The sequence below is a fragment of the Enoplosus armatus genome, chromosome 11 (genome assembly GCF_043641665.1).
Source record: "Enoplosus armatus isolate fEnoArm2 chromosome 11, fEnoArm2.hap1, whole genome shotgun sequence".
Taxonomy (NCBI): domain Eukaryota; kingdom Metazoa; phylum Chordata; class Actinopteri; order Centrarchiformes; family Enoplosidae; genus Enoplosus; species Enoplosus armatus.
The window spans coordinates 10,738,085-10,755,552 of record NC_092190.1 but is presented as its reverse complement, the minus strand read 5'-3'; the positions used below and the strand labels follow the sequence as shown (position 1 = coordinate 10,755,552).

Below are 17,468 nucleotides of genomic sequence, written 5' to 3'. Positions count from 1 at the left end.
TCTCAATTATGAGCACTATAATTAAAAATCCATGACACATTTTTAGATGGTTTCATAATATAATATAATATAATATAATACAATATAGAATTATTTAGATATCAGGTAAAATTAGCAATACTTCAATGTAAAAGTACTGCATTTCAATTAAAAGTCTTGCATTCAAAATGTCAATTATACCACTTTCATGTCTACACACTAAATATGGAACTACTGCCAGCAGCCAGTTAGCTTAGCACAACGACTGTAAACAACTGTAAACAAAATCTGATTAATTAATTAACTAATTAACACGTTATATCCTGTTTGTTTAATATGTACAAAAACAGCACGTTGTTGTTTAACAGGGGGATTATGTGCAGGACTATTTCTTGGTCAGGAGTAGTTACAACTACTGTTTTACCCTGTTTCCAGCCTTTATGCTAAGCTAAGATAACCAGATGGTGGCTGTAGCTTCATATTTACTGTACAGACATGAGAGTGGTATCGTTCTTCTCATGTAACTCTTGGTAAGAAAGGAAGTTTAAAATAAATGAATACATCAACTACTCATTAAGCAGCAAAATGGCCCCTGTCATAGTGTTATAATATCAGATTATTATGACAGAATCTTAATCCTGTATCTTTTTGCTAAAGCTAATTCTAACTAATTTATATACTGTTGGGTGGTTTACTCTATAACAATGAATTATATTTTACAAGCTGATGGGATGTTTTGAACTACAGGTGTCAAATAAACATAGTGGAGTAGTATAAATAGAAATAGAAATACTACCTTGAAATTGTATTTAAGTATAGTACTTGAGTAACTGTACTTAGTTACTTTCCTCCACTGATAATATAATATAGTATAATGTATTTGATGTTATAACAAATATATAATTTTATTTTCTGCCAATTTAAGTATCCTTTTTATCTATTATGAAAGTAAGTTCACATTGCTTTATATTATTAGTTTTAAAACACCAGAGCAAATTAGTATTAGTATTTTATACTTTCATTTGATATGTTCTTGCCACATCAAATGTAAAACCTCAAAGTTACAAGGAAATGCAAGACTTAAATAAATGTTACAAAGTGATAATTTGCCATATCACATATCTATTTGTGTGGTGTATTTGCACTGCTGTGCTGGTTTTCATTCCCTTGCAGTTGATAGAGTTTACTGCAGGCTCCTTCTTTAAGCTCTGCCCTCTGCTCAGAGGATAAGAGTAAATACAACCTTTAATGAAAGGCGAGGAATCACTCTGACTTTAGTAATCTCAGTCTTTTCATTGGATGCTTACAACTAACTAATATGAACTCTCATTTTGAGAGTGCTCAAAATAATTGCTTGAAGTGTCTGAACCTCATTTGCATTAGTGGACAGGCTCAAATCTGCTGGTTGTAAGTCCTCTATTGAGTAAAGGATGCCCCCTATCAGCTTCAATAGGTTATTAAAATCAAGCTGAAAGTGTGTAATGCATGAAGACTGCTCAATCTTAAGACCTCAGCGTTTTCAGCTGACAGCAGAACCTCTGGGCCTTTCACAGTACACCATCAAAGTAGAGCAGAAATGTACCTCTTAAGGTTGTACAGTAGCTAGAGCAGTACTGTACATTAAAGCAATAAGAATGGCATTACTCTGCATTTTTATTATTGCCATCAAATGTCATGAAATCACCAAAACTAGGTCCTTAGTCCTCCTCTCAGTACTTTCTACCATGTCTGTGGCACTCAGCCTAAAGCCTATTGGTTCAAACTGAGAATGCAAATCTTTAAAAAAACAGGTCACAATATATAGTTAACCAATAGTTTTCATTTTGGATTTAGGAGCAACATTAGCATTCATTCAATTCTCTGTTTCTATCCACCCGATGAATGTAAGTCCAATATTCACTCATCTTTTAGCTCTCCACCAACTCCTGAGGGAAATATCTGTCTCTTTAGTAGCTAAATGCTCCACTTTTTGTTCTGGGCAGTTTGTGTACAGGGTTTTTTTAAGAGCTTTTTCGAAAACAGAGAAAAACAAAACAGCACAGTTGCAGGCAGAAAATGAAAACAATGAGCTGAAAGAAGCTATAAAGCTGCATAAAACCGCGGGGAACTGCAGATTGGTGATAATAACATGTTGTGCACACAAGTTATTATCTTGTTCACAAGATGGATGTAATATATTTTGCGCCTAAGATTAAAAAAATGATCAACACCTTTCACATTACACTTATTTATTTGATCAGTTGTTATAATAAATATATAATATATAGCTGCTTTAAACACAAAATGTTACATCAGGAAATATTGAGAAAATGAGTGGGCTGCTTTTCAATTTCTGTCCTTTTGCTTGTAGAAACCAAAGGTGATCATACTAAAGAAAAGCCTCCTGCAAAGTCTCAAAGAAGCCAAATTCTAAGACAAAGCCTATATTTTATTTCTCTTCATTTTATAAATTGCATTTTGTGGATTGTACACTCAAGTCTGCTTGTTGTCATATATTGTCTTCTCTGTCTCTTTTATCTCCCTCTTTTCCCTCTTCTACTTCCTGTGAAGCATGTTGCAACTTCTGTTTCAAAAGGTGCTGTATAAATAAAGTTTGCTTGCTTGCTTGCAGTTTGGAACAGCCAGTTCCCCGTGTGCTGCAGGCCTTGTTGCTGATAACGCCCACTGTTGTTCTGAGAGGAGTGCAGATGGAGGGAGGCAGACCAGCCATGTGCAGCAACAAGGATCATGATCCCTTGATGTGGCCAAAACCAGAAGCTCCGCTGCAGAGGACTGAATCCAGAACCCTTAAAGTATCAGAACCTATTACCTTTATTAGGGATCAAAAGGTGTGCATCTGTTCAGAAGAGAACTCATTACCTTCTTATTATATGGCGCATGAGTAAAAAATTAAAGGTTACTTTCAGCACAAAAACGTACTCCTCCTGAAAAGTATTTTCTCTCTGGGAGTGGTGGGAGATGTTCATTGTGTGAGAGGTAACCAGGAGGCCAAATCACACCCACCCCCTGCCAACATGTGTCAGAAAAATATAATGCATATTGTTAAATGAAATACATGTCTTGCTGTGCATCACATCGATAAGGTTGTTACAAAACTAAGATTTCAGTTACTTCCTGTCTTTCAAAGGCCCTGCGAGCAGGAAGCGCGTGGCACCATCGCGCCGTAGGCAGATCGCCGTACGATATGTTTGTTAGCGTGTTAGCATTCTGATTAACGGCCAGTTGGTGCCCTGCTTCGGAGGTCTAATCTGGCCTCACGCCTCACTGCACGTGCTCAATAGAGTCCGCACCCTGCATCATGACATCATGTCTTTGTGTGAAATCCCGGTGCCATTCACGGGCCCACCGTGGGGCTTAGCATGCAAGCGTCCACTATACCAACACACAGCTCTTTAAAGGGAGTCCCCTGGTCCCCCCAGCTCAGTGGATACACCCTGATGCCTCCACAGAGCTCTGAACATGGCTTCTATCCTCCAACACAACGGGCTGAGCCCATGTGCCGTCCAGGGCCCAGAGGAGAGCGAGTATTTGGGCTTTTTGTTGGGGACATTTTTATAGGAGAAGATATCACAACTCCTGGATATATAGAGACTAGCTCTAGCTATCCAATCAGCTAACATACACACTGATGTTCCTGGACGCCATGTCATACAGAGAGACACGGTAGCAAATGTTTTGGGGACATTTAACACGGCAAGATAGTGCCTCACACTGGTTTTTGCTCTTAGATTACATCATCCATTTGTGAAAAGCTGTGGGATCAGTGAAGCTCAGTGTGGAGGCCAAAACCTGCCACTAACCAACAGATCAGAGAGCAGACATCAAGAGGTGGACCTTCTAGTTCACCAGCCCAGTGATGTCACCTAGGACAGAGAGCACTATTGGTCGAGAGACAGGGAGGGTTGGCTGTAATAAGATGGGCAGATACATCCACAAAAGGAGTGATGACTTCTGTTGATTAATGATTGTTGATTTGGACCACTGATGTATGCTACATGTGGCCTGTAGTATGAGGTCACCCCCACTGTCCATCTGAAACATTGATTAAAATATATTGAAAAATATATAAATAAAAGAGGCTGCATTTCTTTCTTTACCCTTTTTATTTATAAATTGAAAAATGTCACTATTTTCTGGAAATTAATTATTCCTTTTAATTAATCGCACAGATTCCCAAAAACTGGTTGGATGCAGTGGGTCCTACTGCCTTTAAAAGCAGCAAACCATTAAAGATTCATGTCCAATAATGGTTTTCCATTCAGACTAAACAAAAGTTCTGAATATAGAACAAAATACTTAGCATTATTTTCAATTTATTATAAAATATTTAACATAAATATGTTGAATACAAGAATTATATAGTTTTTGTTCAAACCTACAAATATCAGTAATGAAGGCAAATCTGACTTCAAAGAAAGCAGCATTGTTCAACCTTTTTTCATTGGGTCCTAGGGGCATGCAAACAATCGTGGAACCTGGAAATTAGATTGTGCAAAGGGAAATGAGTTGTGTGAGCGTAAACAAACTGTCTGTTTCAGACTGCCATGTAATTGTTTTATTCCTTCCTTTAATTTTGTGCATCAGTGGTTTACAAATTTTCAACAGTTTAGATAACAGACAAACAAAAAGCTTTTCTTCAAATAAACTTCTCCAAAGGCCGAGTGTGGATTATAATGAAAGCATTAAATACTGGCACAAAGAAATCACATTGTTGATACACAGCAGGTCATAATCGTGAGGTTCTGCATTTCAACACAATGTGTCGTTTTGTATGTAACAACAACATCCTGTTTCCCATTTGCTGATAGACTGACAGGAAAACATTCACCGAATGTTAATAAAGTCACATTTTTCAAGTTTAAACCATCAACAATATTAGCTTAAAAATGTGACTGAGGAGAAAGTTGACAAACAAGCCCCAACAAACAGTAATAAAATTAAAGTACAGCACCTGTAAACTTCCAACACTTAAACACCGTTCAGTGTCATTTGAAACATGTTTGTTTGAAATTTGTTTTCAGTTATGTTGATGAATGAGTGCATGTACTTTTTAGACACTACAAGAGCAGTGAACTTGATTTTTTATTACTGCAGGGCAAACTGCATTATCTATATTAGATAAAATACATAATGTATGATTCCTCTCATCTTTTGAGTTATTACGAGACTGATTTTCTTTTAATGCCAGACACTGGAAGAAATTTAACTAAATACAATTATCATGTAAAGATTTGAAGAAAATGTTCAAGTGATAAATTAATATTCAGGCACAATTTCAAGAATAAAACATAAAACAACTTATTACAACTTGAGCTTTTAAACTTTCTAAAACATACTATTGACAAATACATTTTATTATTGTTTAAATAAATATTTCATTTAAATTAATAGTTGTTGTTATTGATTATATTAGGATGATTATAATTAGCATATCATATCTCTACACACACTAAACTATGCAGATATTTATATGCAGATTTAAACTATATATTTATATATATTTGTCAGGTCAAACATACCAGTGTGACCCATCATGAAGCTGTGGATGTCATGAATCAGTGCCATGTCACATTTGTCATTATTAATTTTATTCCTAATTTAATATTTTCAGTTGTAGAGAGGCTTATAGAGTTACTGGTTGTATTTGAGCAAACCTGGAGGTTGTTTCGTAACGAGAATCCAAGATATCTAGACAGTGGAAACAAGCCTCTTTGGGCTCTGTGGGAGCTTTTCCTCTGTTCAAACATCTGTGGAAAGATTCAGAGATCAAAGATTGCCGCTGAATGTTTTTCTTCTCTGAGCCGCGAAAGTTTGACTAACCTCCCTAATAGAGACATTTCAGTGTGTCCTTTCACTCACTGGTTTGCGTTCTTCACATTCCAGCTAAGTGACACAGATACGATGATACACAAACGCACACACAGAGGTGGATTCAGTCACCTACTATGTTAAAGCTCACACTTGATTAACAGCGATGAGAAAAACTGCCCTGTTTAGAAAAGCACTGCCACGATAAAATACATGTATTTTTTACATCAGTGAAAGATGTCAGTGAATAACAAAATGCAAAAAGAAGCACACACAAACAAAATGTGCATGCGCAGATTCAAAAATATCTATAAGTATATGAGGAAAACAGAATATGTGAGCTGTGTGAGTCCCATTTTCTTTTGTACTGGACATCCTATCAGGAATGTAAATTTGGCCTGTAATGGCTCAACAAAACATTATCTGGTGTAAAGAAGATCAAAAATTGCCACTGTTAAATTTTGATGTGTTTAACATGGCTAACTGTGTCTGTAAAGCCTGAAAAGTACAATTTTATTAGTTTTTACTCTCTCCAGTGCTAGTATAGTAAATGTTTTTGTTAGTGATTTATGAATTGTGCTGCAGATATAAAGATCTGATAATGAATGAAAATTTTGCAATTTGTTTTTCTTTATTTTTTTACTTTTTAGTGGGATTGTCTGGCATTCTGGCTCTGGCTTATATGAATGTGTGGTGTCTTGCAAAGCTGTATGCATGCCACAGTAAAACAACTTCATTCATTCATCCAGGCAAGTAAATAAAATGAAAGGAAGAACTCCAAACAAAATCAGAAAACAATTTCCAAAGCTCAACATGAGAGCATTTCTCTTATTTAAACCTTCACCCATCATTGAAATGAACCTACTGCTGCCTGTGCTGAATAGCTGTATGAACAACAATGTCCAGTGTTAATGCTCGAGGACGTAAACTCTCCTTCATCCCTGCCTGAGCGGATAGTTTGTCACTGACCTGCCTCTCTGCTCTAATGTTAGGCATGGCAGCACAGCTTGAGGCACATAAGCTGTTGTTGTTGTTTCATCTACTGCATCTGTGCGTCTACATGCAGCATATATATAAATATATGTGTGTGAGGAAGTTGCATGCATGGAGCTGAACTGCTCTGCTGTGGACTCGGTGCCCCGGCCGTACAGTGTCCATGCTGGTGTGGGAGCCTGAGGCCTGCTCCCATACATCCCCGCTCTGGCTCTGTTGATCCTATTGTCTCCTGCGTCACCACACGTCGCCCGGCAAATAAAGGCCGTCTGGCTCCAAGCTTAAATATTGCAGCAAACTAAAAACCAACCATCAGAGCCGATTCATTCACATCTGCTCAGTGGGGCGACAAGGACGGGGCTTTAGGTGGGAAAGAGGGCAGAAAAAAGTTCACTTTTCCCTGCCGGGTGCCAAGAGAACGGGACAGGACTCAACTTCGCCGGAGCCGCAGCTGTGGCAAGTTGCCCATTTGATCACATTTAACCTATATCATACCTTACAGAAGAGGGGACTATTTGTTACTTATTGATCTTTATTGGTTTTTATTCGGGAGTTATTGTTTGGAAATGTTTTAAAAAGCTAGAGCAACAGATTTTTTGGTTTGCACCACTGTTAATGTTCGACATAGTTTACGGTGTTTACATTGAGAACAAGCAGCCTTCTGAATGGCAAAATCAATCCCTCGCTAAAAAATGTTATTGAATATTTAACAAATTATGTTGATTGTTTTTTATCTTATTGTAATGGAAATAGATTGGACTCTTTCGAAGTTTCAAATTCTTCAGGTTTTCTAATAGAATCACTTGTGGTGGCGTGAAATGATGGCTTTTGAGGTTAAGGTTTGATTTTTGACAAGTTTGAGTTTTCCTCTTTTACATTTCTTACTTTTGGCACTCTCTGTCCCCTCTCCCCCTGTCTGTCTGCCCCCTCTGTGTCCCTTCATACCCCACCCTTCATTCTGCAGTGCTACGGACCGATCATGGGTGACTGGAGCTTTCTGGGTAATATTTTAGAGGAAGTTAACGAGCACTCTACGGTGATCGGCCGGGTGTGGCTCACGGTGCTCTTCATCTTCCGTATCCTCATCCTGGGCACGGCGGCGGAGTTCGTGTGGGGCGATGAGCAGTCTGACTATGTCTGCAACACACAGCAGCCCGGATGTGAGAACGTGTGCTACGACGAGGCCTTCCCCATCTCCCACATCCGCCTGTGGGTGCTGCAGATCATCTTTGTGTCCACGCCGTCTCTGGTGTACGTGGGTCACGCTGTGCACCATGTCCACATGGAGGAGAAACGCAAGGAGCGTGAGGAGGCAGAACTTAGCCGGCAGCAGGAGCTGAGCGAGGAGCGCCTCCCTCTAGCACCCGACCAGGGAAGTGTCCGCACCACAAAGGAGACCAGCACAAAGGGAAGCAAGAAGTTCCGGCTGGAGGGCACCCTGCTGAGGACCTACATCTGCCACATCATCTTCAAGACACTGTTTGAGGTGGGCTTCGTGGTGGGCCAGTACTTCCTGTATGGCTTCCGCATCCTGCCGCTGTACAAATGCAGCCGCTGGCCCTGCCCCAATACGGTGGACTGCTTTGTGTCTCGCCCCACGGAGAAGACCGTCTTCATCATCTTCATGTTGGCTGTGGCCTGCGTCTCACTCTTCCTCAACTTTGTGGAGATCAGTCACCTGGGCCTGAAGAAGATTCGCTTTGTCTTTCGCAAGCCGGCCCCGGCCCCAGCCCAAGGTGAGGGCTCGGCCCCCCTGCCGCCACAAGGGAAGAGCCTGCCCCCCCTGGCTATGCCCTCCCTGCAGAGAGCGAAAGGTTACAGGTTGCTGGAGGAGGAGAAAGCTCCCCCCATCACTCACCTCTACCCTCTGGCTGAGGTGGGCATGGAGGCCGGCAGAGGGGCACCACCCTTCCAGGGGCTGGAGGAGAAGGCGGAGGAGGTGCTGCCCATGGAGGACATCTCTAAGGTGTATGACGAGACTCTGCCCTCCTATGCCCAGACCACCGAGACAGGGGGGGTGACATTACACGAGGAGGAGGCCGAGGAGGTGCAGCCGGCAGAGGTGGAAGCAGAGAGGGCGGAGGAGGTAGTGGATGAGGATGTGGAGGTAGAGGAGGCTGTGAACGGGGAGGGGGTAACTCCAGCAGAGGCAGGGATGGAGGCGGCGGATACGATAGAAGACACCAGACCGCTGAGCCGACTGAGCAAAGCCAGCAGCAGGGCCAGGTCAGACGATCTCACCGTATGAACCTGTGAGAGAGAGAGCACATGTACACCTGCACACACCAAATGTTCAACATAAGAGAGCGCGCACACGCACACGCACGCACACGCACGCACGCACACACACACACACACACACGCACACGCACACACACACACACACACACACACACACACCTAACTCAAGACAAACGCACACTCTTGAACAGGCAGGTCAAAAACCAATGGATGAAAAACAAATACAACAGGGATAGATTAAAACCTTAAAGACACGGGCAACAATACTACAAAGTGACAAAAAATCTGCGTGTTTGTGATAAAAATGAATATAAAAAGTAGAGGTTAAAGAGGGGAGGAGTAGGTTTTTTATTAAGCGTGTTCTTATATTTAAAAAATGTGGAAAGGACACATGCAGGGGGGAAATGTTTTTACTTGATGAAAATCCATGTTCAATTTTTAGAAACATCTTTTTCTATTGAAAGAGTTTTAATCATATACAATGGAGGATTAGGCATTTTTACATGGGGTTTGAGTAGATAGGGGAAAGAGAGTTATAATATACTTGTGTGTCTGCAAATCAGTAATTTCGCTGTAGTTAGGCACTGACTTTCATTCCCATTCAGACAGCGACATACTGCAAATGCAGCATGTGGCTGCACAGGCCGCGGGTGAGAGGGCTCTCGCACACACAAATCACACAATGAAGTGGCGGTACATTTACAGGTATACAGCTCTTTGAGAAGACGAAGAAAGGTCCATTTTCAGGTTGAGAAGAGCATACCTTTTTTTTTTCTTTTTGCACATTCAGAGGTTTAGACTCTGTGCAAGGCCTTTAACCCTCAAAACACCTCATCTATGCATCCATTTACACAGGATTCTTTCAAGTGAAGAGAGATGTGCATCAATTTCAGAGCATTTCTCTCCTTTTCATGTTTATATATCATGTAGCACAGCCAGAGCTGAGTTAGTGAGGAAAAACAAAAAACAAAAAAAAGACCACATGTTGAATGTCTTTTTCAATGTGATTCTGCATCTCTTCATTTTCAGATTTGCTTATGTTTTGTAGCCTTTAAGTAGAACTGTGTACTGTGATATCAGTTGTCCATGGAAGAGAGCAGGGCTCATTTTGCCTGATCAGAGAATGAACTATAGTGGCGACCTCAGGCCAAATCCTCTCTTTTCGTGCTGTACAAACAGGCGTCCGGGCGATAAAGATCATGCACCATCAGCACAAAGTATTGTTGGAGGCGAGACAATAAAAGAAACCGCGCTCATCAATGAAAACAAGCATCCTTGACCTGGCTGTGAAAAAATCTCTCTACTTGATTTTATGTGGCCATAGTAGGTCTGCAAGAAAACACAATCCTCCTGACATGCTTTCAAATTCAGAGAGAAACAAACAACTAGGGGCAACTCCCGCTGTACATAATGCCCCCAATCATGTCTGATAATGTACATAATGTGCAGAACAGCTGTTTTTTCACTGTCTAGAGGAATCACACAAGTTATAATTGTGATTACAATTTTGATTTAATCTCACAAACCCAATAGAGTAAAGAGAAAATGCCCACGCTGCGGTATCGTGCATCAATTATGAGTACAGATGAATTTCTTCATTAGCAGGTATTTTAATACAAAGCGCGTTAAGCCTTAAAGTATGCTTTTAGGTTTATCACAAATCTTCCTCGCACATTCTCTGGCTTTGTTTATTCAAACAGCTACCACTGTATGACTTCTTGTGCCTTATCTGTAAATGTAAATTCTCAAATGTTGTAAGATTTGTAGCAAGTGCTTATATTGCTCTGGGACCTATGTGAACTTGATGTTTTATTTGCTTTTTTTCTTTTTTTTAATCTGAGTTTAATTTCTATATGTGACCCCTCAGCACACACACACACACGAAACACCCCCCCTCCACACACACACACACACACAAAAACATGTCACTATTACGCAGCTCAGATGGTTAAATAACAGTTTACAAGTATTAACATGATAAATTAATGATGTTAAGAAAACAAAGTTGCATGTTTGCAGACATGAATGCACCCACACGGTGCAGGCTTACGCTCATGCATGTGCCTTTGTTTGCACAGACACACACACACACACACACACACACACCTCACAGTGTTGGTTTTGGGGGTATGATCAAATGGCTCTAGAGAAACTCTGAGAGAGAAGGCAGCTTTGACCCCTTTGTGACCCCCAGCCACCCCTTCGCCTCCTATAATCCAATGCTGTGGAATCTGAGAATCAAAGAGAGCCTTCAATTAATCACCAAATTGTTGAACACATTTAAGAATTTAACAGTGTTACAATCAAAGCATGATGCTGGTCCTTGTGTACATCGATACGACTGGTAATGTATGACTTTTTGTATTTTAAGACTGTTGCATCACCTGTATGTTTGTAAGAAGACGTGATTAATCTTTGGAAAGAAAAAAAAAATCCTTTTTACTAACTTGTAGTCTTCTTTGCTGATAGATGTGTGGCAGTATCTTCTTTTGGAATGTGAACCAACGCAATAAAAAGTCACACGTGGTCAAGAAGTGTTGTGTCAGTGTTTCTCTGCAAAGCGCGCGCACGCACGCACACACACACACACGCACGCACGCACACACACAAACACAAAGTAATGATCACAGGTAAAACTGTAGTATTGGACTTTTTTACTCATTGTTCACAATGCTGTATGTTTAGATAACTGACTGACAGATATGTTTTCTATTAACGCGTTAAACTGGAACAAAATGCTTATTCCCAACGTCACATTTTTACCCGGATCAGTAGAAGGTAACGTTTGTGGCGGGCAAAAAAAACTTGCAAAAGTCCAAAAATATGTAGTATCTGACTCTTTTCATTCAGTGGTGCTTTACTTGAGTATTTCAATTTAATGCTACTTTATACTTCTACCAGAGGTGGAAAAATTCATTATTGTGTAAACATCCCTAATGTCGCAGCTGGTAAAGTTGGGGCTAATTGTAACTACTAGTGGAGTACAATATTTCACTCTGAAGCGTAGTGAAGTAGAAGTAGCAGAAAATTGAAATATTCAAGGAAAGTAAAAGTTCTGAAGTTTATTCATGCACACACTGGGCAAGACGCAGGATACACGCAATAATATACCAGTCGTGTCATAGGGCTAACACACAAAGACAAGCAATCCCATCTAAAGGCACACAGTTTACATTTGACCTAATCTGCACATTTTTGGACTGTTGGAGGAAACTAATGTAAGCACAGGGAGACCATGCAAAGTCTACTTTGGAACGATTACAGTCAGAATGCATGCTCCTTCATAACTATAATATTCTTAATAAAATATCAATATGTTAAATGAAACATATTTGGTTACAACAGTATAAATTAAAGAAAATTGAGTTTATTCAAATAGTGTGATTGAATCTTGATGATGATGATGATGAAAGGTTGAGAGCATTATGATTAACTCACCACTATGGGGCAGTATTGTAAAAGGTATTTTCCCAGGGGCAATGTAAGATCTAAACTTATATCTATACGAGTGGCTGGATCAGTTTGGTATTACATCTGGCAATCTATAGATTATTTCAGCATTCATAAATATTTATAAAATATATTATTCTCATTTACAGAAAAAAGAGAAATAAGAGAAGATTAAGTTATGCATGTGAGACTCTAATGTCATTATCCACATGATGCAACATCCTGGTCTTTGTATATCCACTAGAGGCATCACATGATTGCTATTCAAGTGCTCAGAGGATCCTTGCTTCACTTATTCTGTATTTTAAAGCTGCATTAATTACTTAATTAGATTGTTGCCCATTATACAGGGCAGAGGAACTCCCGAACAAGCTGACACACACAGGCAGCCCTAACATTTTTTCACCGCAGTGCCTTCACTGCCAAGACAGTGACAAATGTAAATCCAGTAGTCACCGCCTTTTTCTCTCCGGTTTGATTCTGCAGTTATTTGGACAGTAAAGGGAAAGTGCAGCTCTTATCTAATTTTGAATCAAAATGTAACTTACAGCAAAGCTAATTCATTGCTGTAACATGACAGCTAATCTCTTGAGTTAATGGCACTTCACAATCACATACTGGTATCTTGTAAGTTAACAAAAAGGTCTTGGCATCCTGTGAAACTCAAGGGACTTTTGTACTCATTGCTTCAACAAACTAAATTTAGATGATATGTGCTAGACATAACACACATGCTCACAATGAAGGGTGGAGGTGCTTTCCATAATACAGTCATTTTAATGCACTAACCTTACTTAAAAGCATGTTTATTTATAATCTAATGTTGTTTCTGTTTGTTTCCTACAAAGAGCTCTGAGCTTTACTGAATATTATCTTAGCTGTAAAGATGTGTTAAAAGCGATTGCAGCTGGTTGAGAACAGATTATTTTGATCACAATCCTCGTTGACCCTTTCACTGTGGGATGGGACTGTGTGAGAGCCATGTTAGTAGCAGATGAAGCTGATGGAGCCTGAGCCCGTGCTGGAATATCCTTTTGTCAAAATAGACTGCATTAAGACTACAGCCAGTGAGACATCTTGTGTTTGTGTGTTTCTACTCAGAAACACTGGAAATCACCGTATTGTCCAGTCATCAGTGAGACACGTGAAAGAGACGTTTTGAGTTTCCACAACAGGACACAAGCCAGACATCAGCAGGATTAAAGGAAACAAGGAATGAGCACACTAAGTACATTAAGAAAAACATACACAGCAATTATGTGCTGCCATAGCATTGGGTGTGCTTGTGCTTGCATGTTGTGACTCCAAACACAGCTGAACTTTGTCTGACTGGCTTTCCACACCTGCTTAAAATAAACAGCCCAAATTCCAAACATTTGATGGATGACTTCACAAAACCAGCTTGTGAGAATGCTGCCATTATATAAATGAAAATGCAAAATAAAATGAAAACTGCCATTTCAGGTGACATATCTCAAACTCAAATGCAAAAGCCTCGGTTTGTATTTTCATTTTCAACTGAAACTGTATGAGAACTGTAGAAACAAGATGAAGACACAGGGTTCATTTTACATTCAATATCAGGACTGTACTTGACAGCAGAGTGAAAATGATTTGTCAGTGGATTATTTCATGCATTTTCAAACATGAAAAAGAAAATGAAAACACGTGATGTGATCTCTGACGCTTATGAGGAGGCCGTGTGAGTGGAACAGTACAATACAGGATGAGCTTCTTCAACAAACGTCTGAGTAAAGGCTCATGACAAGCGCTGCAAACTCAAAGCACTTTACTCATATGGCCACAAAGTCATCTCAACATTCACTTCCTGTATAGAAACCATTCTGGTGTGTGTGGTGGGCCAGACCAGGTTTAATTCAACACTTCACATGCATGTCTGCTACAGTGTCATACACGGAAAGTTTTAACTATTCTTATTCTTACTTACTCCTGTTTGTTGCCTTAGTAAAATTAAAGCTGTAGTTTACAGTTAAGAAGCTTTGAACGAGACAAAACAGCAGATGCGAATACTCACTACCGGTAAGTACGTGTAGTTAGTATACTTATCACTGTACTGTATCTGGGTTTGGAAAGGATGTTATCTTCGTATTGTATTATTAGCACTCTTATTTATGATTTTACAATCATGTGTTCGTTTAATCCTGATCTTGTGACAGATTTTGTGTTTTTTTGTTTTGTTAGTCTGTGATTGTTATTGCTGCCTGTCTTGGCCGGAACATTCTTCAAAAAGGAAACTCTTAATCTCAGGTTAAATAGTCTAAATAAAAATAAAATATTTGGGCAAAACACCAATTACCAATGCCATATTTACATTCAAACTCTCATTTTCTGAGTCTGCAACATTATACACCCACATACATGTGAAGTTTACAATAATATTATCTTTGTTTCAAGGTGGGATGGAGGATTTTCCTAAATATTCAGGCATCAACCGGACCTTTTTTCTAATATGTTGCATGTTCTGGATTTTCTCACCAGCAGGTAAAATTCATTTATGCTGATAGTTAGATGAGAATATCAATACTCTCAAAACTCTCAGGTCTGTACAGTAAATGTGAAGCTGAATATGAACTGCAAAATGACATTTTTACACTTTGGTTTTTGTTTGGATTAAACAAGCGACATAAAAGGTGGTAATTAGTGATCTTAATTAAGTGCTTTTAGATGGACTTCAGACAGAGCTGGGCTAGCAGTTTCCCCCTTTCTCTAGTCTTTATGCTAAGCTAAGCTAACCAGCTGCTGGCTGTAGCTTTATATATAACAGAACATGATATGAGAGTGGCATTGGATTCTAAATTGCTATTGCTTTATCTGTAGTGTAGTGTAATGGTGACAATATGGTTAAAGTGAAAATTAAATCTGTCATATGAAATGTCTGTTTCCCTCACAGAAGGAAACACCATGTCTGAGGTGGTTGGCAGAAAAGTGATGCTGCACTGTAACAACAAGTCAATCAGTACAAGCAGTCAGGTGACATGGAAAATGAACGAGGATCGCCTGTTCAGTTTCATGCCACAGTTGCCTACTACGCATATCTATGAAACAGCTCTCAACCTGACCATAAACATGTCTCTGTCAGAGAGCCAACTGTACGCTCTGGTCATAGAGAGCGTCCACAAGTCTCATACAGGAAACTACACCTGCGAGACAGTCACGGACACAGGGTTATGGGAACAGAAGTGGGAGCTGATAATTACAGGTGTGCTCATCAGTCCTAAATTATAAGATTAGACGAAACACAAGTAATCCCTGTGGCAACAGCAAAGAACATAGGATGTAAAAAGGAATAGAGTGATTGTGTTATTAAAGATAACCAACAACAATTACTATGATGTCATTGCTATACGGTACCTGCATGAACAACGCAAACACTACATGAACACCAGATGATCCACAGAGTGAAACTCAAATACACCCTCTCATTTTCCCTCTAGACACAAACACAAAAGAGTTACTCATCTCCAGCTGCACTGGCGTTGACTACTTACTGTATCTGTATACTGATTAATATAATAATGATGTTGGTGTAGCAAATAGCATTTAGAGCTTGGATATTGTAGTATAACTACATTATGGCACACAATGTTAGTGCTTGGGGTATTTTGAGAGGCCACAGGAAATGCGAGCACCACCTCTACTTCCTTTTTGAAACAAGAGCTTAATTTAACTGCATATTAGACTTAAAGTGAGTTTAATTGTATTTTTCCCTCCAGAGAGTGAGGAAGCTGAACATTGGGACAAGTTGGTCATTGTTGTGACAGCTGTTGTTCCTTGTGTGTGTTGCCTGATCTTTATAATCAGTTTGATTATTCTGCGACAACTCTACAAACAGCGTGCAGAGTGAGTTGCGTTTTCCTCCAGTTCATTAACTCATGATTCTGTGCTCATAACGATGTGTGACTAATGGCATGATACTGCTCGAATATAAACAAAGTGTCACTCTCTTTTGCAGAAATAGCATTCATTCTCCCACAGCACAAAGGGTAAGTATAATAATTATTATAAGCTTGTCAACTTTTATATAGTCTGTAGATTAATAAGAACTGGAGGTTCACAGTGAATTCAATTAACAACAAAGTGAAATAAAGACAATTCTTATTACAATATGTGTAACAAAGACCTGCAGTAACTGTAAGCCATGGTGATTTTTTAAAATTTTAGTTCTATTCCTTTTTTTCCCTAACAGCTGGAGCAAACAGAAGATATTTATGAAAACTGCCTGGAACCTGATGTTAGTCAACGACGTGGCTATCATCAGCCTGCAATTCAGGGGTCACTGATATGTAGTAAAGTCCAAAAATCTAAAAGGGAAAGGGACTGAAAAAAGGAGTATTGAAAGTTGGAAAATGTGTGAACCTGCTCACCACTTCAAACAAAACTTTCTGGAATACAAAACACATCGTAAAAGAAAACCTTCTCCTGACTAAATTATTTACTTTTTAATATTTTTTTTACATGGAATTTTTAAACCGCTCTCTCAATAAATATACTGTGTGTAACGAAGAGCATAATTAACAAGCTGAAAACACATCTGACATATCATCACCTTATTAAGTTGTCTATCCATTAGCTGCTAAATGCTCCGCTATGTTCACCGTTGCTAGTTGCTAACTGTGTCCGCCTGGTGTTCGGTGCGGAGCAGGTAGTGTGCAGTGGGCTTTTAGAGCTTTTTTGTTGTTGCTGAAAACAGATGCCTGCTGCAGCTCTAAACGAGGATAATCAGAGCAGAGTTGGCTAAAAGAGCCTAAAACACTCTGTAGAGCTGAGGGGAACAGCGGAGTTGGGTGATCATTTTCTGTGGGTTTGTCACTATGGGCAACACCACTCACATTACACTGTAATTTGATCCATCCTTAAAATAAAAACATTGATTAGTGTAGCATTTAACTTTTGCAAAGGAGTGTGCTGACACAGTAGGATTATGCAACAGAGGGGTTACAGTGGAAAAAGCACTGGCAGCAGCTATACATGTGAAA

At 39.5% G+C, this 17,468-nt stretch overlaps 1 protein-coding gene across 1 annotated transcript; it reads left to right on the top strand.

Annotated features, from left to right (window-relative positions):
• The first annotated feature begins 2,931 nt into the window (after window positions 1-2,931).
• LOC139291952 (gap junction alpha-8 protein-like) lies at window positions 2,932-16,959 on the top strand. The gene is given in 9 exon segments (XM_070914034.1): window positions 2,932-2,955; window positions 7,745-9,006; window positions 9,599-9,618; window positions 9,621-9,671; window positions 14,887-14,973; window positions 15,383-15,693; window positions 16,214-16,332; window positions 16,445-16,475; window positions 16,679-16,959. Coding segments are annotated over 8 exon segments (2,001 nt in total). The 5' UTR covers window positions 2,932-2,955; window positions 7,745-7,759; the 3' UTR covers window positions 16,814-16,959.
• Window positions 16,960-17,468: the final 509 nt, after the last annotated feature.